This window comes from Maylandia zebra, linkage group LG22 (genome assembly GCF_041146795.1).
Source record: "Maylandia zebra isolate NMK-2024a linkage group LG22, Mzebra_GT3a, whole genome shotgun sequence".
NCBI classification, from domain to species: domain Eukaryota; kingdom Metazoa; phylum Chordata; class Actinopteri; order Cichliformes; family Cichlidae; genus Maylandia; species Maylandia zebra.
Window position 1 is genome coordinate 37,788,836 of NC_135187.1, and position 24,175 is coordinate 37,813,010.

At 43.9% G+C, this 24,175-nt stretch overlaps 1 protein-coding gene across 18 annotated transcripts in view; it reads left to right on the plus strand.

Moving 5' to 3' along the window:
* epb41a (erythrocyte membrane protein band 4.1a) overlaps positions 1 to 24,175 on the plus strand; it is a 52,714-nt gene that overhangs the window by 10,350 nt on the left and 18,189 nt on the right. For 5 of the 18 annotated variants that reach the window (XM_076879635.1, XM_076879634.1, XM_076879637.1 and 2 more), the window contains exons 2-18: positions 1,429 to 1,745; positions 3,133 to 3,417; positions 4,787 to 4,891; positions 5,066 to 5,108; positions 5,624 to 5,699; positions 6,217 to 6,435; positions 7,434 to 7,521; positions 8,043 to 8,195; positions 8,285 to 8,382; positions 8,463 to 8,638; positions 9,774 to 10,015; positions 10,503 to 10,577; positions 11,332 to 11,376; positions 13,557 to 13,619; positions 13,714 to 13,761; positions 18,247 to 18,288; positions 18,454 to 18,624. In XM_076879635.1, coding sequence (XP_076735750.1) covers positions 1,437 to 1,745; positions 3,133 to 3,417; positions 4,787 to 4,891; positions 5,066 to 5,108; positions 5,624 to 5,699; positions 6,217 to 6,435; positions 7,434 to 7,521; positions 8,043 to 8,195; positions 8,285 to 8,382; positions 8,463 to 8,638; positions 9,774 to 10,015; positions 10,503 to 10,577; positions 11,332 to 11,376; positions 13,557 to 13,619; positions 13,714 to 13,761; positions 18,247 to 18,288; positions 18,454 to 18,624 — 2,238 coding nt within the window. In that variant the 5' untranslated portion in view covers positions 1,429 to 1,436. Of the gene's footprint in view, positions 1 to 1,428; positions 1,746 to 3,132; positions 3,418 to 4,786; positions 4,892 to 5,065; positions 5,109 to 5,623; positions 5,700 to 6,216; positions 6,436 to 7,433; positions 7,522 to 8,042; positions 8,196 to 8,284; positions 8,383 to 8,462; positions 8,639 to 9,773; positions 10,016 to 10,502; positions 10,578 to 11,331; positions 11,377 to 13,556; positions 13,620 to 13,713; positions 13,762 to 18,243; positions 18,289 to 18,453; positions 18,625 to 24,175 lie in introns of all 18 variants that reach the window. The other 13 variants (XM_076879642.1, XM_024798385.2, XM_076879638.1 and 10 more) reach the window with 12 other exon arrangements.

The following is a 24,175-nucleotide window of genomic DNA, read 5'->3' on the forward strand; positions in this document are numbered from 1 at the left end:
GTGGACGAAAGGTCCAAACACACAGAAACAGCTCTGTGTGTGGACGCAGCGTAAAAGAGTTAGTAGCTTATTTTATTACTACCTGTAATTTATTGCAGTTTACTTGTATTTGCTTAATTGTTTACTAAATGTTTGAGGTGTGAAATAAACTGCAATGGAGTTTGAAAACAAAATATGGGTGTGTGTGGTTGGAGGATGTGTTTGTGCGCGGGGGGGGTGCTACAGCAGCAACATTTCTGACTGTTGTGCTTCATCAGCTGATGGTCATGCAGCCACCCACCTGGTGTAATTCCCATAGGACCACATTAATCCCAAACCGAGCTGGGGATGGGATCACTGTGACAAGCAGACAGGAAAACGACTGTTCTGCCAGAAGAGTGACACGTCCAGCAGTCACCACGAGTTTTATGTTGCCATTAGCATCATCTGAAAGTGAGAGTGTAGCTTTCACCCCTTTAGCAATAGTGGTGAAAAACTGACACTGCAGCCCAGTGTGGCATCTTAAATGAAGATAACGTGATGTAACGCTTGTAATAGTCAGGTCAGATGTTTTTGTTGTCTCTCTGTGATCGGGGTTCATTTTACATGCTTTCTAAAAGCCAAAACACAACCTCTATTTTTTAGCCACTGAGCAGTTTTGTAATAAATTCCCAGTTAATTCAGCATCCTGGTAACCATCCCACAGACATTGTCATTGTACAGGAACTTTGATAACTGCTGCATTTATTACTTCCAGGCTGGACGACTGTAATTCATTATTATCAGGAAGTCCTAAAAACTCCCTGAAAAGCCTTCAGCTGATCCAAAATGCTGCAGCAAGAGTCCTGACAGGGACTAGAAAGAGAGAGCAGATTTCTCCTGTTTTGGCTTCCTGTTAAATCCAGAATTCAAAATCCTGCTCCTCACATACAAGGTCTTAAATAATCAGGCCCCATCTTATCTTAATGACCTTGTAGTACCATATCACCCTATTAGAGCACTTCGCTCTCGCTCTGCAGGCCTACTTGTTGTTCCTAGAGTATTTAAAAGTAGAATGGGAGGCAGAGCCTTCAGTTTTCAGGCCCCTCTTCTGTGGAACCAGCTTCCAGTTTGGATTCAGGAGACAGACACTATCTCTACTTTCAAGATTAGGCTTCAAACTTTCCTTTTTGCTAAAGCAATATAAACCACCTTAAGGCTGCTAACAACTGAATTGACATTAGTGTATTTGTATTTGCTGGGTTTTGATCCGTTCTGTTGCAGAAAAGTTTGAAAGGTTTGATCTCTGAGAAAACATTTCTCTTATCAGTCTGATTGTGAATTGGTAACGCTGTTATGATGGACTGATGCATGATGGTAAAGTATCCGTTTTTTAAGCTCCACAAAGCCAATCTGCCTGAACCATGAACCTGTCTGATTTCATTTCTATTTTCTGATCTACCTCCACAGCTGTTGACATGACAACAGACGAGGCAGAAAGTCACCAGAAAAAGCCGAGGCAGCAGGAGGAAGCTGGCCAGGGCGCCAGACCTCCCACTCCAGAGGACGACCAGCTCCGACCTCAAAACCACAACCCTGCTGGCCGCGGTCTCACACGCCTCTTTTCCTCCCTCCTGAAAAGGCGTTCACAGTGTGAGAGCGAGGGTGGAGAAAAGGAGGACAAGGAGGAAGAAGCTAAAGCACCCATCGCTGACCCCGAACCTGAACTAAAAACAGAGGGCGAGGTCGCCCTTGACCAGCACTCAGTAAGCAGCGCTGAGGCTCAGGTCAGCCTGTGTTGGTGACTGTGTTACAGACTTAGGTCTTACCTGTGATATGTAAGGAAATGTGTCATGGATCGAGTTGCAAAGTATTTCTTATAGGATGCGTCAACTTTTACATTACTGAGCAAATCATTTTCCAAACCTGAGACTCTTGACTGTAGACGGTGCATGAAGCCTCCTCCCTGCTCAGGCTACAAGAGAAACATTACAAAGGTGGTGTTGGGCTCCTTCAGGTGTAGCCTGGATCACCTTTATAAAGTCTGATTACGCTGTGACTTATTTAAGATCCTCCGTGTGCTACATGTTCACATAGTTTACACTGTGACACCTCAGATGTGTGGATGATCTCACAGTTTTTGCTGAGCTGTAATGCTTGACATGCACATCTCCATCAAAACTGCACCATAGCACGATGTGCATCCTCTTCATAACTCTGACAGCCCCTGCATCCATCGGTTTAGACACAGTAACTGTTGTTTTCCAGTATGAACTGCTCAGTTTCACCTGTGATGGCATTAAATCCAAACAAGGTTGTCACCTGGTGTTCAGATTAGTAGTATGAATTGCACTTTAGTCTTTTTGCAAAGACACTGATGTTTTTACACATATAAATATATCAGTTACTACATGACTGGTGTCCACTGTGGTAAAAAACAGCTTTTACCAGTTGCGTCAGATTTCCAAAGCAAAGCCATTCCTTCCTTTAAAGGACCTTGAAAAGCTTATCCACGCATTTATTACATCCAGACTGGACTACTGTAACTGCCTCTACTCGGGCCTCCAACACTCCTCTCTTTGCCGGCTCCAGTTAATTCAAAATGCAGCTGCGCGTCTTTTAGCAGGTACGAGAATTCATGAACACAAAACTCCAATCTTAGCCAAATTACATTGGCTCCCTGTTAAATATCGTATAGATTTTAAAATTCTTTTGTTCACTTTTAATATTTTGAATAATTTAGCGCCCAGTTATCTTTCTGATTTACTCCATTCATACAATCCCAACAGAGCACTTATATTGTCCAATCACAGGCTCCTAGCACAACCTAGGACTCGAATGAAGTCGAGAGGCGACCGGGCCTTTGCATCCGTGGCACCCAGACTCTGGAATAACCTCCCCGTTCATATTCGCACTGCCGAGTCGATCCAGTCTTTTAAATTACGTCTTAGAACTTATTTTTTTACTTTGGCTTTTGATTCTGTCTAGTTGGCTGTTTTAGCTTGTTGCGTTGTTACCTATTGTTTGTTGTCCTCTTCTATTGTTTGTTTTAACTGTCTCATGTTTTTATTGACTGTGAAGCACTATGGTCAACACTGTTGTTTTAATATGTGCTATATAAATAAATTTTGATTTGATTTGATGACTGCTTCATCATCAAAGTGTCTTTGTCAGGCTACCCAGGTAGAGAAGAAAGAGACTGACGAGGACAAGGTTGGAAAAGACAAGGAGAAACACGAGGACAAGGAAGGGGAGGTTACTGTGGAGAAAGAAGAGGAGAAGGACAAAGAGAAGAAGGAGGAGGAGGAGGAGTCTGGCCCTGAAGAAGGCAGTAGGGGAGAAAAGGACGAGAAAACAGCAGAAGAAGAAGCCAAAGCTCCCAGAGCACCGCGCCGACCCAAGACCATGCAGATCAAAGTCACACTGCTGGACGACACTCAGTACGAGTGTGAGCTGGACGTAAGTACACACACACACACACACACAGACACAGACACACACACAGACACACAGACACACACACAGACACACAGACACACACACAGACACACACACACACACACACACACACACACACAGACACACACACACACAGACACACACAGACACACACACACACACAGACACACACACACAGACAGACACACACACACACACACACACACACAGACACACACACACACAGACACACACAGACACACACACACACACACACAGAGACACACACACACAGACAGACACAGACAGACACACACACACACACACAGACAGACACACACACACACACAGACAGACACACACACACACAGACACACACACACACACAGACAGACACACAGACACACACACACACACAGACAGACACACAGACACACACAGACACACAGACACACACACAGACACACAGACACACACACAGACACACACACACACACAGACAGACACACAGACACACACAGACACACACACACACACACAGACACACAGACAGACACACATGCACACATTAACCCAATTCCTTAGTTATTTCATAAACTCTTTATTCTTGCTTAAGTAAAACTAAGGTGTAACACTGAATTGATTGACAATTTATACTTTTTACTTTAAAAAAACAGGGTTTATTTTTTGTAAAGAAGGTCTGGTGGCCCTAAAATGTAAAATGTTGAGTAAATTTTGTTTTAATGTGTTGGTCTTAAGTAAAACTAAGGTGTAACACTGAATTGATTGACAATTTATACTTTTTACTTTAAAAAACAGTCAAATGAAGTGGGGACACTTTTGACCCCTGATGGCTCGCATTGTATGCAAATCGGGAGGACATCACAAGGGTTAAGGAGTCATTTGTGCAGGGCTGCTTTGTTTACACATGCGAGCAGCTGATGGCGCTCGCTGCCCGTGTCACTGAAACAGACACTATGTAGAACACCTCTGTTATCATCAAGCCAGCAAACAAAGGTGGTTCAGCTGCCGTACTTAGTGGTAACCATCACTCATAGTGGTACCAGACCAGTCCAGGAGAAGCTGGAGTCCCTGTCACTGCTGTCTGTTTCTCCACTGCTTATTTCTGACCACATTATCCTGCGTGTGACATTAGCAGGTAAATCTAATGTCTGCTCCATTTGTTTGTGCGTGCGCACTTATACATCTTTGTGAGGACCAAAGATTCGAGTGTTACTATCCCTGTGGGACCAACATCCCCGCAAAATGTGCCTTTAGTGTCAGGGTTACAGTTGGCTTATGGTTAGGTTTAGGCTCAGGGTGAGGCATTCATCTTTGATGCATTACATCACTGAGATGTAAAAGGCAAGTGTGTGTGTTTGTGTGTTAGAAACACGCTAAAGGCCAGGAGCTGTTCATGAAAGTGTGTGACCACCTGAACCTGCTGGAAAAAGACTACTACGGCCTGGCAATCTGGGAAACTCCCACTATGAAGGTGAGCGTCAGTGTAACGGTCAGTATCCAACAATCCCAGCCTCACTGTTCCATTAGGAGGTATCATTCACGTCATTGTACCTGATGATTACACTAACCCTTTGCCCTGTTATTGAAGGAGTTGATGGTCCGAAATCACTAAAGCTTAAACTGCATGTGACATTTTCTTGATTAGACTTGGATGGACCTGACCAAAGAGATCCGCAGGCAGGTACAAGGTGAGCTCAACTCTTCCACAAAGAAAACGTGTGTTTGTCTCTGTGACACTGAGCCTCACTCACAAACAGTAATTGCTGTGAGTTTCAGATTAGGTCTGTCTGTCCTCATGTTTTCTCACGCCTGTCTTTTCCTAAACTTTATCTTCAGTCACAGTGAGTATCTGAGGAGGAACGATATTCAGCAACGTTTGTACTTTTAACCGTCACTGTTTTGTCTCCACATGGACGCTGTAGTTTCACTTTCAGGCAGCCTTTCTCTTGCTTTTTTGCTTTGACCACTGCACTGCAGACAAATGTGTTTCCTTATAAAGAGAAGCATGAGTGTGGCAGCATGCAGATTGCAAGTAAAACTCATGAGCCTGTTGATTTAGAATGATTAATAAAATCAGCCACGTTTCATAAATCCAGTGGTAGATTTGTGTGAGCAGGGAAATAAAGATTTTTGCACACATATTCATGGGTTACTCCGACCAGTCTGGGTAATCGTTTAATCACTCCTTCCTTTCTTTCTCAAGGTGCCAACTATAATTTCACTTTCAATGTAAAATTCTATCCACCGGACCCAGCCCAGCTATCAGAAGACATCACAAGGTACAGCACATATCCAGTCTCCCACTGGTGAAAATAGTTTTATTGTGTCACACAGTGGACGGGGTGTGTAGTCCATGTGTGTGTTTTTAGTTCCCACAAGGATGAAAATGCGTCCAGTTTATCAGCTGGAGGCTTCAGAGCTTTCTGTGGCATTTAAGAAGTTTTCAGTCAGTCAGATGGCGGCACAGATGGATCCAAGCTGCATGTCTGTTTCTAACCTGTGGAGCCTCCATCTTTCCTTCCAGTATTATTTGACCTTCTCCAGATTGACATTGGTTATGTATTATTTCAGTAGGTGAAGCAATTTTTCCCGGGAACAACCCGACCAGCCTCTGTGAGTCCGAGCTGGATCAAATATACCTTTGATGCGTTCATCAGTGAGCGTGCGAGTTCAGCTCTGACTCTGGTTTCCACCATAGTTTTCTGGGGCTTTAACACATCTCACAGTACGACTGTATTAATCCAGGTCCTTTACCATCTATCTATAATTAATGTGAGAACTGCATGTGCATTGCAGATACTATCTTTGTCTCCAACTGCGAAAGGACATCCTCCAGGGCCGCCTTCCCTGCTCCTTCGTTACTTTGGCTCTGCTGGGCTCCTACGCTTTGCAGTCAGAACTTGGTGAATATGACCCTGAAGTGCACGGCAGTGAATATGCTAAAGAAATGAAAATGGCCCAAGGTCAAACCAAGGAGCTGGAGGACAAAATGATGGAGCTGCACCGCACATACAGGTCAGTCACCCAGTGGAACTCTTATTTCATTAGTTGTAGATCCATCCATTTATTTTCTTCCACTTATCCATGGCGACCACATTCTCACTGGGATGATGGTGGATTTGAACCCAGTACACTCTTGGAGTGACCGCTGGGCCACTGTCTTGCCACAAATTGCAGAGAATTTATGTAAAGTTCACGAGTTGCTGTGTTGCTGAGCTCACCAGTGCTTTCTTTCTTTCTCAGGATGCACCAAACTGTAGATTTTCCCACTCCTAATATTGTAGCAATTTCTCAGATGAGTTTTTCTGTTTCCACAGTTTAAGGATGGCCTGTTTCACCTGCAAGAGCTCCTCTGACCACATGTTGTCTGTTCTGTTCACTCAAATCACCTCCAGGCCTTTTATCTGCTTAATTGATAATGACGTAACGGCGTAATCACCCACACCTGCACATGAAGTAGCCTGTCAATCAACTGTCCAATTACTTTTGGTCCCTGTAAAAAGTGGGTGGCACATGTTAAGGAGCTGACGCTCATAAACCCTTCATCCAATTTGGATGTGAATACCTTCAAATGAAAGCTGAGAGTTTGCACATTATGTCCACGTCCAGATAAAAAACTTGTCAGTATCTCAGGTTTGTGCGAAACCGTCGATCGGTCACATGCGATAGACGGCAACGTCCGCAGCATCACTAACATGTGACATGTGTCTTTGCAGACAGGGAAGTTAAGCTAACAAACATCAGAAATAATTGAACGGTCAAGTTGTGTGTGAGCTTCATGGAATAATAATAATGGATTGCATTTATACAGCACTTTTCAGGGCCCTCAAAGCGCTGTACAGTTCACTCTCACATTCACACACTGGTGGAGGCAGCTGCAGTGGAAACACTTGTTTCTAAAGTGAAACATGTAGTAAAGCAGCTGACGCCGTTACACATTTAACATCCAAGTGTGGATTCAGTCAGTGTCACAGAAGCTAAAGATTTTGGATTTCTTTGGGGTGCCATCACAGATCCATGAGCCCAGCGCAGGCAGATCTGATGTTCCTGGAGAATGCCAAGAAACTTTCCATGTATGGAGTGGACCTCCACCAGGCCAAGGTGAGCATCCTCAGCTGCTCTTATTATTCCTGTTCTTCCTTATAGACTATTTTTAACTGCTCCAATCAATAAATAGTGAGTAGTGATTCACCCTTGTTTTCCATGCTAACTTTGGGAGCAGGTAGTTCACGTACTTCACAGAGAACCTGTCCTCTAACATGTCGGCATGAATGTGGTGCTCCCTGTGGCGTCTGTGCAGTGTGACAGTGTGCACACCAGAAATAAGGTCATTCTCCTCACATCAGAGCAGGTATTAAAAATAAATATAGGAGAGCACTTTGAAGATGATACTGCCCCCCTGTGGATGCTTGGGAGCAGCACACGTCGGTTGCACCACCAGTCAGAAAAGAGCTTAACAGTCCAGATGAAGTAAACATAACCAGGTGTAGTGATCCAAGGAGCATCCTTTAGACCACTGCGTGCTGACTGGGCTGGAAACTTTCTATCATTCAGTATCTCCTGTTTATTTATTTGCCTACATTGCTTTAGGAGTTATTTCTTTCATTCTGAATATCTGTTAGGATCTGGATGGAGTTGACATCATACTGGGGGTTTGTGCCAGTGGTCTGATGGTTTACAAAGATAAACTGAGGATCAACCGTTTCCCCTGGCCCAAAGTCCTCAAAGTCTCATACAAACGAAGCAGCTTCTTCATCAAAATAAGACCATCCGAGGTAAACCGCCACAAAAACGTCCTTTTTGTTTTTCGTCCTTCTAAGGTCTGTTAGTCTTGTTCACAGCAGGTTTGTGTCTGTTCTAACAGGTGGAACATTATGAGAGTGCCATTGGATTCAAGCTTCCCAACTACAAGGCAGCCAAAAAGCTGTGGAAAGTGTGTGTCGAACATCACACCTTCTTCAGGTGTTGTATTCTCATCGTGCTGCATTTCTGAAGGAGCTGTGGCTTTTTTCAGAGCTGAAGATCAATATTCTTATGTGCAGGCTGACCTCCTCTGAGATGGCCACCACCCCAAGGAAGTTCCTAGCATTGGGCTCGAAGTTTCGTTACAGCGGTCGGACTCAGGCGCAGACCAGACAGGCTAGCTCTCTGATTGACAGACCAGCTCCCCTTTTCCAGCGCTCCTCCAGCAAGAGGAACTCTCGCAGTCTGGATGGAGGTACGCCTTTACTAACAGACGGACTCTGTGTTGCACTCGTGTTTTTCAGTCTGGCCTATGAGTCCTTGGGCAAACAGCGACAACAGACCTGTATGTATAAAACGGTTGGGTGCGCCCATGCTGCCATCGGTTTTAGCCAAAACTCTTGACCCACTGGTGCAATCGAAAAATTCCAACAGTTCCTGAAATTATCTGTGCTTTTTCAGTAGTATTATGGTCGTTACGGCGGACAAAAGGCAAAAGAAAGAGAATTTGGCAGAAAGTTAACAGAAGAAGAGGGAAAATCTGCTTCATCACCTGCTGAAAGACAACAACAACCAACATGAGCACGAGTAACGGTCAACAATTAAATGTTGCTGAGCAGCACACTAATGATACAAGACATGTTCAGAGGCAGCAGACCGAGATAGTGTGTCTGTGAGCACCTGTGTTCGTAAGGTTTCTCTATTTAAGTATTTATTGGTGTGTGTGTGTGTGTGTGTGATTGAGATTGAGACACAGCTGGCCAGGAGGGGACAGAGGAGGAATGCCTCTCCTGCACCTCTGTGATGCAAGAGGTGCTGGGGATGGAGCAGGAGGAGGGAGGCAGGCTCTCAGCAGACCGTGATCTTTGCAGGGCTGCTGCGGCGCCGTACATGCGTTTACTGTAATGACCCTAATATGACTAAAAAGCACAGAGTTGCTGCTTTCACAACCTGTTGTAATTCTTTCAGTTGAGGTCCAGGAGTTACAGATGTTGGAAGAAAAGTTGCAAACACCTGTTTGACGCCAGCAACAGGTTTAGGCTTTCGAGGGTTAATCAGTCCGTTCACGTGTATACGTGTGTTCTGTGTCGGCTTCTTTGCTTTTTACAGTCAGCTGGTGGCTTTGATGTGTTTCAGGATTTGAGTGACATTTCTATACAAAGACTGATTCACAAAGATAGCTGCCAAGAGCACAGTGGCAGCACACAATGCACTCGGACTGGGTGCTTTTTGTAGTACGAGTACTTTTGAGCTGATTCAGTTGACTTGCTTCCTAAACCCTTGGGTACATTAATGGGTCCAAGTAGTGTTTATTGATAAATTACATCATAAAGAATTATTGTTGAATGGTTTCCAAAAACAAAGCGAGGCTATCGTCTCTTCCATTCTAGCAATGGTGTCGACTCCCGACAACAAGTCCAGTCGTCCTGTCAGTGCCCCTGTTATGTCACCAGTGTCACCTGGGGAGGCCACCCCGTCACCCCTGCTACCCACCCTGCCTCGTTCTGACCACCACGATGTCTCCACGCCCAGAGGACACCGATATTCCAGCAGAAAGGCAGAGCTACTGGCACAATGCCTGACAACTGACAGCGTCAAGAGCCACAGTGCCAAGTCTACTCCAGAGATTAAGGTAGGGGATTACCACCGAGCCTTAACTCTACTTATTATTGGGAAAAAATACCTCAGCATAATTTATAATCTGAGATTCACAAGACCAGAGCAACCCAGAGAGGAGAGAGAGGTTCAGCTTGACAGACACTGGGTGAGCGCTGTACATCTACAGCACAATTCCTGTATAACTTTGTATAAATGAAGTGATCACATCTTAGCTTTTCTCCTCTCTCTTCCTGGAAAATACGGCCCCTGTGGACTCAGTGTCCTTTGTTTAAAATGCTGATTGGAAATGAACTGCTGCTTGTCAGTTTATGCTAACTTGCCTTCAGTTGTGCTCAGTAGGAGCTGTTGTACTACGCTGGACTACAACTTTATTTACATTTGCAAAGTGAACACAGACCAGCGCTCTGGCTACTTCACCCTTGGTTGTAACTATATGAAGGCTGTTGTCCTGTTTTTCCTGAAGCTGATCCTCAGCATGTGAGTTTTGTTTAATGTACTAGACGGTGGGCAGGAGAGAGCGGAGGCATGCCCCGTCTTTGGCCATCACTAATGGGGAAAAAGAACGAAAAAGCCAGGTTTGTTTTCCTTGTACATGATCAGACCTGCTGCATGATGGATCAGACCACCTAAAGATTAAAGACGTTTTTATAACTGGATCTGCATATGCTCGTATAGTGTATAAGAAATATCTGTATCTGTGTGTGTGTGAGTGTGTGTGCGTGTGAGTGTGTGTGTGTGCGTGTGTGTGCGTGTGTGTGTGTGCGTGCGTGCGTGTGTGTGTGTGTGTGTGTGTGTGTGTGTATCTGTGTGTGTGTGTGTGCGTGTGAGTGTGTGTGAGTGTGTGTGTGTGTGCGTGTGTATCTGTGTGTGTGTGTGTGCGTGTGAGTGTGTGTGAGTGTGTGTGTGCGTGTGTGTGTGTGTGTGTGTGTATCTGTGTGTGTGTGTGTGCGTGTGAGTGTGTGTGAGTGTGTGTGTGTGTGCGTGTGTGTGTGTGTGAGTGTGCGTGTGTGTGTGTGTGTGTGTGTGTGTGCGTGTGTGTGTGTGCGTGCGTGTGAGTGTGTGTGTGCGTGTGAGTGTGTGTGTGTGCGTGTGAGTGTGTGTGTGCGTGTGTGTGTGCGTGTGAGTGTGTGTGTGCGTGTGTGAGTGTGTGTGTGCGTGTGAGTGTGTGTGTGTGTGTGTGTGTGTGTGTGTGTGTGCGTGTGTGCGTGTGTGCGTGCGTGTGAGTGTGTGTGTGCGTGTGTGTGTGTGTGTGTGTGTGTGTGTGTGTGTACTGAGTTTTGCTGAGTTGCAGTAACATGTTCCCCTGTGTTTCCTCTGATGGGAGAGCAGCACTCTCTTCAGGACAGAAAGATGGAGATGGTTCGAGTGAGGAAGGTTAGCGTGTCACTGCTGCGCTGTGATCCCTGCATCAGCTACACATCAGCTCATCTTTATTTTGACACAGTGATTTGCTGCCTTGGTTGTTTCATTATTTCTGCTGCCTGCTTCCCTGTGAATGCTGCTGTATTTTCTGAGCTTTTCTGAAGTTGAATCATAAATCATTCAACTTTGCAAGTTTGAACTGTATCTCTCATTGCCTGCAGCTCTTGGACAAAGTGGCTCTCTCGTATTATTACTGTTATTATTTTGATTATTGTTGTTATTATTATTATATTATTGTAGTAGTTTCTTTCTTTCTATCTGTAAGTGCTGGATGTGTAAATAAGTGTGAGCCTCTAAAGTGGGCTAAAGTGGGCTCCTATAACCAGTGTAATGTGTCGGGACGACACAGCCCCAGTTCCAAAAATGTCAGGATAAAGAAAAAGAGGGAAACATAAACAGGTATTTTATTCACAGTAAAACATAAAAGACCAAAATGTTTAAACTGAGACGTTTTCACATTTGAATGAAAAACACTGGTTCTGTGTGATATGATGTAACACGTGTGCACAAAGCTGGGACAGGAGCGTGTTTGCAGCTTTGCAGCTGCCTGTCCTGAGCATGCTGTGGAGCTCTGTGGCTGCTCGGGAGTGTTTTTAGTTTTGTCATTACGCGGCGGCCCAAATGTTCTCAAGGTTTGGATAGTTCAGGACAGTCTGGACAGTATGAAGCCATGTTGTGGTAATACGAGCAGTTTGACCTGCTGAAATATGAAGCTCTTCCATGATAACAACATCTGGATAGGAGCAGATGTTACACTGAAACGTGTGTGTACCCTAACCCCCGTACCATCAGGGATGCAGGCTTTGGTTCCTCTCCTCTTTGTTTCTATGGACTAGGTTCCTTAGTCCATTTAATTAACCTTTGCACAGAGACGACTTTAGCCTTTCTGCATCATATTCACACACGGCTTCTTCGTTGCTTGACGTAGCAAGCCAGCTGTTTCCTCTTAGTACCACTGACTTTTCCAGCCTTGTGTTGCCCTCATGCCAACTTGTTTTTGGATGTTTTTCTGCCATCAAATTCAAAAGGAGCTTATTTTTCATAAAATATTAAGACGTCTCAGTTTAAACATACTGTTTTCTGAGCTGAGAGTAAAATATGTGAGAGTTGAAAATCATTGAATCCTACTTATACATTTATTTACGTTTCACATAATGTCCTTACGTTCTTTGGGCTTTAAATTGAAATATGATTGAAATGTTTTCATGTTGCCTTCTCACCATTCTGACTGTCCACACATGTTTTAAACTGAATGCAGATGTATTTAAATTAAAAAGAGCTAGGCTCATGGCATGGAGAGGCATTCAGGTATTTTCATCCATCTACGAGACACCTGAAATAGTCACTGAATAGTGTTTGATTTTTTGAAAGCATTAGTTCCAGATCTGACTCAGGAGACAGGCACGCATCCTCCTGCACTTCCTGCACACCGCACTGCCACTGCAGCAGTTTGCATGCACAGAATGTGCCGTCCATAGATGTGCAGCAAATATGCGACCTAGTTCCCCTGGGATCCCTACATATTTCTGTGTGGACACTCTGCCACATCAGGTTATAAAGCCTTCCAACATTAAATCTGCACCGACGATGCTGTGAGGCTGCCATCCATGTTTGTGTCCAGTATATTTCACACTGACTGTGTCAGCAATGATCAAAATGAAATATTGATTTAGTTCTATTAAGAAAGAAGAATAAGATCAGTGTTGAACCATCGGTGCATTTAATAACAGGTGATGGATCTCAGTGCATTCAGCTGGTAGCGGTATAAATCACTGCAGAGGCTGATAGCAAGCCAACTTCCTGTTTTAGTTGTAAAAAGCGAGGTTCCTCAGAATCTCCAGTGTTTCTGCCTTAGTGCAGTTAAGAGAGCCTTCACCAGCTCACTGAGTGTGGGGATGGAGAGGAACTGGGTCCCAGCCTGCTGCGTCAAACACATGACTGTTGTTAACGTTACTGAGCTGGACGCAGTCGGGCTGCAGCCTGCATTGTTGTTGTGATTGCACAGCTCGTTTTTGATACGGCTCATGTCATTGGTCAGTCGTGCTCATGGGACACTATTCAGAATCACATGTGAAATGTTCGAACCAGTTCTTATGTTAAACCAGTGTTTTCCTTTTTCCTCATTTCCACAGAAAAGATCAAAGAAACTTGAGGGTGAAACAATTTATATCAGACATAGCAATTTAATGTTGGAGGTTTGTATCTTCAGTCTTAAATAAGCGTCGTTTGCTGTCACAGCTCCGTTCTTTAGTTCTTTCATTCTTTTGTTCTGTCTTTTGTTCTTCCTAGTTTAACCCTAAAGGGTTGGCATGCACCATTTTCCTGTCTGACTCTCATGCAAGTAGCTTCACTTTACTTTCACATTGTGTTTGTCCGTGTGATAGATGACTGGGAAACATCTCCAGGAAAGTTCACTAACGTATGCATTCATCGTCCTTCCAACCTCCGTCTGTGGTTTACGTCAGTGATGTTGCTTAGAATGAAATGTTGGAGCTCTAGTGCGACATAAACACTCACTTCAAACTGTGATTGGTCGAGAGGAGCAAGGCGCTGTATTCCTTTTTCATTGGTTATCAGAGGACCCAGTATAACATCATCTCCTGGGCCCGGATTCACAAAACTCAGAAGTACTAAGAGTTTGTTTCCTGGTGACAACATCCTATGAAAAGTCTTAGAATTTGTTTTTAAGAATTTCCCCTTAAAGTTGGGACTAAAACTGTCACAATTATAAGTTATTCATAAAGTGTCTTAGCTCTGAGCTTAAAAGTGTGGAACAAGAGAAACGTTGAAGCATCAGTAAAGTTTTAACTCACTCGGTGTTAGGCTGGGACTCCCTGCTAATGCACTTTAGGTTTGATTCGGAGCTAAGCGAGGGGATTGTGAATATGAGTCCTGGAGAGACGTGTATGTTACTTTTTAACCAATATCAGCTCCATGTGTGACACCATCACTGCTCTCATTTGGACAAAAAGAGTGAACTTCACTGATAATTTGATCGCAAACCACAAAACGTTCGAGGAGAAAAACATGTTCTCGACTGACTTCATGCAACAAGCAGTTTCAAGAAGGATAGAAAACAAGCTTTTCTGACAGCCATAAACTCTCATCATTTCACACCAGCCAAAGAGTGGGTGTAAGTACAGTGGCTTGCAAAAGTATTCGGCCCCCTTGAACTTTCCCACATTTTGTCACATTACAGCCACAAACATGAATCAATGTTATTGGACTTCCAGGTGAAAGACCAACACAAAGTGGTGTACACGTGAGAAGTGGAACGAAAATCAGACATGATTCCAAACATGTTTTACAAATAAATAACTGCAAAGTGGGGTGTGCGTAATTATTCAGCCCCTGAGTCAATACTTTGTAGAACCAGCTTTTGCTGCAGTTCCAGCTGCCAGTCTTTTAGGGTCTGTCTCTACCAGCTTTGCACGTCTACAGACTGAAATCTTTGCCCATTCTTCTTTGAAACAGCTCCAGCTCAGTCAGATTAGATGGGCAGCGTTTGTGAACAGCAGTTTTCAGATCTTGCCACAGATTCTCGATTGGATTTAGATCTGGACTTTGACTGGGCCAGTCTAACACATGGATATGTTCTGTTTTAAACCATCCCATTGGTGCCCTGGCTTTATGTTCAGGGTCGTTGTCCTGCTGGAAGGTGAACCTCCGCCCCAGTCTCAAGTCTTTTGCAGACTCCAAGAGGTTTTCTTCCAAGATTGAACTGTATTTGGCTCCATCCATCTTCCCATCAACTCTGACCAGCTTCCCTGTCCCTGCTGAAGAGAAGCCCCCCCCCAGAGCATGATGCTGCCACCACCATATCTGACAGTGGGGATGGTTCAGAGTCATGTGCAGTGTTAGTTTCCGCCACACACAGAGTTTTGCATTTTGGCCAAAAAGTTCCATGTTGGTCTCATCTGAGCAGAGCAGCTTCTTCCACATGTTTGCTGTGTCCCCCACATGGCTTGTGGCAAACTGCAAACGGGACTTCTCATGGTTTTCTGTTAACAATGGCTTTCTTCTTGCCACTCTTCCATAAAGGCCAACTTTGTGCAGTGCACCACTAATAGTTGACCTGTGGACAGATTCCCCCACCTGAGCTGTAGATCTCTGCAGCTCGTCCAGAGTCACCATGGGCCTCTTGGCTGCATTTCTGATCAGCGCTCTCCTTGTTTGGCCTGTGAGTTTAGGTGGACGGCCTTGTCTTGGTAGGTTTACAGTTGTGCCGTACTCCTTCCATTTCTGAATGATGGCTTGAACAGTGCTCCGTGGGATGTTCAAGGCTTGGGAAATCTTTATGTAGCCTAAGCCTGCTTTAAATTTCTCAATAACTTTATGCCTGACCTGTCTGCTGTGTTCTTTGGACTTCATGGTGTTGTTGCTCCCAATGTTCTCTTAGACAACCTCTGAGGCCGTCACAGAGCAGCTGTATTTGTACTGACATTAGATGGCCTGGTAAGTGGCCTGTATTTGTATAGTGCCTTACACATTCAGTTATCCACACATTCACACACTGGTGATGGCAGCTACATTGTAGCCACAGCCACCCTGGCGCGCACTGACAGAGGCGAGGCTGCCGGACACTGGCGCCACCGGGCCCTCTGACCACCACCAGTAGGTAACGGGTGAAGTGTCTTGCCCAAGGACACAACGACCAAGACTGTCCGAGCCGGGGCTCGAACCGGCAACCTTCCAATTACAAGGCGAACTCCCAACTCTTGAGCCACGATCGCCCCATAGATCACACACAGGTGCACTATGTAGTCATTAGCACTCATCAGGCAACGTCTATGTGCAACTGACTGCACTCAGACCGAAGGGGCTGAATAATTACGCACACCCCACTTTGCAGTTATTTATTTGTAAAACATGTTTGGAATCATGTCTGATTTTCGTTCCACTTCTCACGTGTGCACCACTTTGTGTTGGTCTTTCACCTGGAAGTCCAATAACATTGATTCATGTTTGTGGCTGTAATGTGACAAAATGTGGGAAAGTTCAAGGGGGCCGAATACTTTTGCATCCACTGTATCTGATCAACAACCCAGTGAGCAGGAAGCAGAGTCTTTGCGGTAAACAGGCTCCAGTCAGTATATTTGTTTCCCAGTCGTTTACGCTCACAGTCTGATGTTTAACACTCTGGACTTTGCTGTCATCGTCATTACTCATGGTCGTTAAGGACATTTTTAATATGATGAATGTCCTTCATGGCCCTAATGCAGCGCTCATGCTGAACACACTGTGTGTCTGTGATAATGGACTTGTGTTGTTCTCTTTGCTGTATCTATTGTGCTGTATCATATTCTGCCACCATCATTTCAGAAGAAAGGGATGACAAGAAGCACTGATACTCGTTAATCTACAAATCAAACATCCATATGTAAAATTAGGCTCCGAAGTTGAGCATCCTGGCCTGGACTCAGGAGATGTCATGTGTCTAACAGCAGTGCATGGCTAAGCCTGGTGATTTTATAATGTGTCATCCCTCTCTACAGTCTGTACGTGACATTTAAATTGTTGGCTTTTTTCAACCTTATGTAAAGAAAAAACCGCTTGATCTCTGAAACACTGTTTCAGTCTGCTCGGATCAGCTCTGTTTGAGTAGAAGAGGCATCTTCTTGATGTGGCTCAAAAACAAGAAATGGAGGTTCGTGGAAACGTCAAAGCTAACAGTTTTCATGGAACGTACTGACTTGTTCACATGACAGGACGTGTCTACATTCAACAGACTCTCATCCTGCTCTGTCACATGAAAAACTTCAAAGCTGAGGTCTTAAGTAGTTACAGCAGGTGAAGCAGGTGTGTTTGTGCTGATGTAAAGCCATTAGCGCTCCACCTGTGTCTTCCTTTCTGAAAGGAGTCAGAATGAAAGTGAAACATCAGAGAGACTCTTTAACCACTGAAGACCGAACGATTCCATCTCTGCCCACATCCGACATAAACAACGGTCATTACTGTATAGAATAATGGCAGACATGACTCAGAATGAGTTTTGCACTTTTTTGCAGTGGCCATGTTTTTCCTTTGTGTGCCGGTGTTGTGCCAAAAAGTGATTGTCTGCCAAAACCTGATTTCCAGTGTTTCTGTGTATTTTTTTATCCGTGATATCTTTACGTATGTTCGTAAATAGACTTCGGTGAACAGGGGATACAAAGGGGTTACATAAAGAATTAAAAAATTATCTGTTTTTTAAGTATCTTTACAACTTGTACTTACATTATAACCAATCCGGTCCTTTATCCCCACTTAAAATATTTTTACAGAACTATTGTAATATTTGCTGCCATTTCTGCTGTCCTGTTGGGCAACTTACTCTTACAAAATACATTTTTAATGTTAATGAGATTTTTTTTACTGCATAAATAAAGGTTATATAAAAGTCGCTGCCAAAAACTGATTGCGGCTTGTATCTTGTTACACGAATGTTGTTTGTGGCTCAAGATGACTTTATGTCATCCATAAGGGATGCATTTGACATATGTTTAACATATTATAGCCCAACAAGTTACTTATAGCACTTTAAATATGAGCAATCGCTTTTTGGCAAATACCGGAAATCACTTTTTGGCAGACAATCACTTTTTGGCACAACACCGGCTTTGGCTCGTTCATCCCAGCGTGGATGTGCACACAGCCACCGATCTTGCTTTGTGTTAGCGCTGCCATCTGGATTTTTTCTGTCAGATGACATTGTTGTGTTTGTCCTCATTAAACATCTTCTGCTGGCATTGATGCAAACCATGATTTGTGAGCCACAGAACAGTACGCACTAATCATTAGTAATGCTCTGCTGCTTCCTTTATTACTGCTAACATGAAGCAGTTTGGTTTGTCTGGAAAATCTGTTCTTCCACAGCCTCTAAAGGTCAGTGGGACATGGCAGACCCAGCACTGTTGAAATATTTAATATATACTTATAGAAAGTGCAGCCCTGTGTTTTCATTTGCTTTCTTCTCAACCTTAATCGTTGCCTTTCAGCGTAGTTGTTTCCTTCCATCAACCTACTCTCACTTTTGCCTCCTTGTTGAAGGACCTGGATAAGACCCAGACTGAAATTATGCGGCACCATACCAGCATCAGCGAGCTAAAAAGGAGTTTCATGGAGTCTGTACCGGAGTCTCGGCCCAGCGAGTGGGATAAGCGTCTTTCCACCAACTCTCCTTTCCGCACAGCGAGCATCAACGGTCAGCTCCAACCAGCAGTAAGTCCGATGAGCTCGGTGCAGTGCAGCTCATGTTTGTTTTACTCACGTGAATTACACAAAGTTACCTGTGAAAGCTTTTCCAAGACAGGCATGCTGACGTGTCGAGAGCAATCGAGCAGTGAAATCAGTTCACACCTATAGACTCGCTCATGCTGGCTCACTGACACACTCTCGTGTTCCTGGGATGCAGGGACATAACACAGACACTGCTAATGTGTTTGTCGACTGGTGATGGTTTTCCTTGCCATGACAAGTCAGAATGTCTGCTTTGAAACAGCCGCTCTGCACATACTGATGCTCTGATTCTAACGCTGGCAAAAATCGGTGTTTAAAAGCTTCAACATTGACTAAAAATGTATCAATCCGGTCTTTTTTCTCTCTACGTTTCCATATAAATGTTGAAAATAATGAACACAAACTAATCAGTCTCCAGAATTCACACTGTGTATTCCTACGATTATAAATGTTCAAAATAATATGACAGGCGTCAGGAGACAGATAATGATCAAAGCACATGTGTACAATATGCTTTTGCCACCTGAGTGTGCATCAAACAGCTGACACAGTCGCTTGAGTAGAAGTACAGATACTTGTGTTAAAAAATAAACAGAGTACTAATTCATCTTTTTAAAGACACGACAAAGTAGAGACTGTGAAATGGACTCAAAGTGTAAAAGAAAAAGAAGCAGTTTTAACACAGCAACATTATTTCAGCTCAGACTGATTCTATGAATGAGTCCTGAACATCTTTAATGTAGAACAACAGTGAATTAAAAGGGAAAAGTCTTTGTTGCCTCCACCGTGGTCGAGTTTCCTTAGTGTGCACGCCTAAAGAGAAAAACAAACCTGAGATCAGTTGGAAACACGTCACAGCTTCTTCTGTAAGAGCAGCTGCGCTCCTTGCTGCTCGCTCCTCTTCTGTGATGTTAGCTTGGTGCTGAAACACCACAACCAGGGTTCATGGCTTTACCAAAATGCTGTTTCTGTCACGGTCAGCGAGGCGAGCCGTGTGGAATTTATTGAAGGACCCAAGATGCGGTCACTTCTGATGTGAGGAAGCTTTATTAATGGAGGTGGTAAATACACAAGGCGAGGGTGGCGAAAAACAGAACTGAGTAAACCTAAACTGGAAAGACTAAGCATAGAAAACAAACCTGAAACCTAAAGACACAAACAGAGCTGCAGGGAAAACCACTCAGGATGACGGAGGGGAAAAACACAGAGCACACAGGGCTTAAATACACACAGCAGTAATCAAGGGATGAGAGACAGGAGGGCAACACAGCTGGGAGAAATCAGGGCTGACGGGACAGGGGAAATGAAAAGTGAACACACTCACATGAGACAGAGACCTTCAGAATAAAACAGGAAACTCACAGACACAGAGAACCAGACAAGACACTGAACTTAACAGACAGATTCACGAGCAGACAGAGTGACACCACGGACACTCTGTCTGCTCCAAGATATAACAGAATAAACAAGAACATAGAATAATAGAAAGAAAAACAAAACACTGAGTCGTCAGACTCAGGACAGTTTCACTTTAACCTCTTGTTAAGGGTTCAATATTGAGGAAGGGGAACAAGAGGTGATCGAAGAATAACCACACTGATCCGGCCGGGTGAAGTCAAACGATGATTTTAATGCACGCGTGGGAAGATCACTACGTACGCAGACCGCAACTGATCTCCGACTTAATCAAAGCATAAACAGATATTTTATACCATCAGGGCTTAAATTTAATGACGCCCCCTCAACGTCAGATCCATTTCATACATAGGTCAGATCAAAACCACAATGACTTTTAACACAGTTTAAAAAGAACATTGTCTTCATCTTCATAGCAGATGTTTCCTGTCAACCTTTCTGATTAGCGCTTCTTCAAAACCGCAGACAATGATTTGCAGTGAGCGAGCACTTCTGCAAGCCCACAATTACAAGCAAACATGCTATGTCACGACCTTACGTGGCACTCTGTGTCACCTCTCCTCTACTAACGCTCACAGTCAAACAGAGGCCACTGTCAACCTTTTACTAGAACTATAGATGTAATATAAATTGAATAAATGTTTTAACCAACTGATACTACTTAAAACTCAATACAAGAATATGAACTTATAAATGATAATAAAAATGACCTGATATAAGTGTTTTGTAAGCATGTATTGCAATTCCTTCTATGTTCTAGTTTCCCTCAGCATGTATCACCTGGACAGTCACGCCAGTGAAGCTTAAGACCCTTAATGAGCCGAACATCAACTCAAAATAAGCACAGATATGCAATGTGTATAAAATAGTTATAACTGCATCTGGAATACAAGGTTAATATGATAACAGTATGCATAAACATCTTAAGGCCATCTTAAAGCTATCTGTTACATTGTTAAAGCAATGATGCAGATTATATTGTGCTGGTAAAATACTTTTGTTCATCCCCACACTCTGATGATGATACAATAATGGATTGTCTGTGAAGAGTTAAATATTTCTTCCTTTTAGACTCCAATCAGTTATTTACAGTGATTTAAGGTGGAATGACAGGAAACAATAACTCTGTTGAAATGTCTGAAATCTGAAACTGTCAGAAGTACAAAGTAGAGATATTTCAGTTCAGCTGTAAGGAGTAAAAACAACCAGTAAAGATAGCTGAAAACTCTACATATGTATTTGTACTCTGCTACGTCTCGCCTCTGATCAGAAATATAAAATATGTTTTTAACCAATCAGAATGCGAAAGATTCCAAATTCATGCACTGATCCTCCACTAGGTGGCGCTGTTGGCTTTCACCATGTTATTCCACTGCTTCAGCCCGATGTGACCACAGGCACAGACACTTCCTTTCCTGTGACGATGGCATGCTTATGCAGGAGAGCATCTCCACGGCTGCGCTTCCATACCCAGTGACAGGCGGTGTGTAGTCTGGTGCTTTGTGGCCGCGCTGCAGCAGGCCAGCACTGTGCAGCGTTTATGAGCAAACAATATCACGAGCATCGGTCAGCCAGCTCCCCCGGCTTGTGCTCAGCTGCACACTCACTATGCTTCAAACCAGCAAACCCTAAGACCTTTGCACAGTACTACAGAGCTTTATGCACAGCATGGGTACCAGCAAGGAAAGGCATCTGTGTGAGCTCAGAGAAGGGAAACTCCAGAAGAAATCAATCACACATGATAAATAAATAAATGATAAATGGTTGTGCAGCTGTGTAACTGGGACAACAAAGGTGGGGTGGAGCAGCAGAGTTGACCAGCAGCCAGTGCGTGCAGCACAAACAGTGTGTGGTCATCTTATTGTTCATGCTTGCACAGCTGCCAGATCATTTGGCTGCTTGTAGCTGTTGTAATCAGGGACTGTAGTGTAGAAAGAGTTGATGCAGCTTTCTTCACACACTGCAGAATTTGCTCGTTACAATTACACAGTAACATTAGACAATTACATGACTGTTATGTGAAGGTTTCTGCTTGATCCACTGTTTTACGAATCATAGCAGGACGTCTGTATTTTGGACAGTTCTATGTAATGAAATGTGTGACAGAAGCTGGGAACCACCGTCCTGTACGCGGTGCCTTTATTACTGGGCCTTCTTAGGGGTTTGGTGCTTCTGGTAAATTAGCCCACATGGCATGGATAACTCTATCCAAGACCTCGTCCAGGCTTGTTCTCTGATATGAACAAATAAGAGGTGTTGCATGGGTGTGCATGCCTCCACTAGAACCAGTGCTGTTTCAATGAAACAACATCTTTGGTTCAGCTCTGTTCATCAGTATAAGCAGCACTTAGTTTGGCGCTTTGTCTTGTCCTCTCTTTGTGTAGCTGCTTCAAGCTTTGCGACCTTGCTTGACCTGCCAGCCGCATGGCTCAGTTAATCTGCGCATGTCCACTGACTCTCATACAAACTGCAACAGTTACAAAACCCAAGAAAAGAAGCTGAAGGCCAACGGTGCCAAGAGGACTGTTCCCCCACCCCTCGTCATCCTTATTCCTCCACCCTGCATCGTTCCCTTGTTCACTCTTTGTTTCCTGTATCTCTGTCATCTCCCTTTCCTCTGTAGCGTCTGGGCTAATCCCAGCTACGCCATCCTCTTCCCAAGAGCTTCCATCATCCTTCCCTGTGAGTTTATAAACTGAAGGTCAGAGAGGAGGCCAGCAAAGTTACGATATTCCCCTCTGGCTTCTCTTCTACCCACAATGTGAAGATACAGTTTTTATCTCAGAAATTATATTTTACTGAAAATCTAGCCATAGCAGCACTTTTTATTTTATTTTTAAAATATATATATATTTGCTGAAAGCCTCAGGCTAAACTGTTAAATTTCACATTAGTGCTTTGCTGAGTTATGACGTAGTGTATGAAAAAATAAAAATAGCCTTCTCATCATCTCAAAGATCTCTAAAGCCCACGATGATGGACCCCGCTCTGTCCCCGTGCAGACTCCCCAGCCTGTGATCTTTTTACGCCGTTTCATCTTTTGGTGACTGGCTCTTACTCACCAGTGAAGGATTGTGATGATTTTTTAAATTTACTGACTCGGTGTATTTCACCTGGAATGAGTTCTCTAACGTTCTCTTCAGACTCGTGACACAGACATTCGCCTTCACTAAAGGCACTGCAGCGGTCAGCTCTTCCACTCCAGTGCTGCGTGTACACATTCACAGGGATGGACAAATCTATAATTACTCATAGATTTGGATTATATAACATGTAGCTGCCTGATGTTAAGTTACTCGTTTAACTGAACTTGTTAAAAATCCCATTTAATTACCGGAAAGTTGCAGTTTCATGAGTGTGAATCCATGAAATCCACCGTATTGCCAAAAGTGTTCATTCATCTGCCTTCACACACAAATTATTCAATTATTCATCCATAGGGTTTATGATGATGTTAGTTCAGCCTTTACTGTTATAATTACCCATAATTCCGGTGTCCATGTACAGTGAGTATAAAGGGCTGTTCTTATTGTGTTTGTGGGAATTCTCGTTCTTCCAGAAGCACCTTTGTGAGGTTGGATGAGAAGGTCATTTATCCCAAAGGTGTTCTATGTGTCAAGCTCTTCCACACCAAACTCGCTCGTCCGTGTTTTTATGGACCTTGCTTTGTGCACTGGTGTGTAGTCATGTTGCCACCATGTGACCTACCACTTTGTGGCTGAATTGCTGTCCTTCCCACTTTGTTATAATACCAGTAAAGGAGACTCTGGAATATGTAGAAGTGATTTCACGACTGGACTTCTTACTGAGGTGGGATCCTATCAGGGCCCACGCTGGGATTCACTAAGCTCCCGAGCAAGACCCATTGTTGCGCACAGTTGTGTAGAAGCAGTACACAGGGGGTGGCTGTAGCTCAGGAGGTAGAGCAGGTCACCTACTGATCGGAAGGTTGGTGGTTCGAGCCCTGGCTCCTCCAGTCTGCGTGTCGAGTGTCCTTGGGCAAGATACTAACCCCAAGTTGCTGAATGTGTGTGTGTAGTTAGAAAGCAGTGAGTACAGAGTGTGTTTGGGTGAATGTGACATGTTGTACAGAGCGCTTTGAGCACTCCAGGAGAAA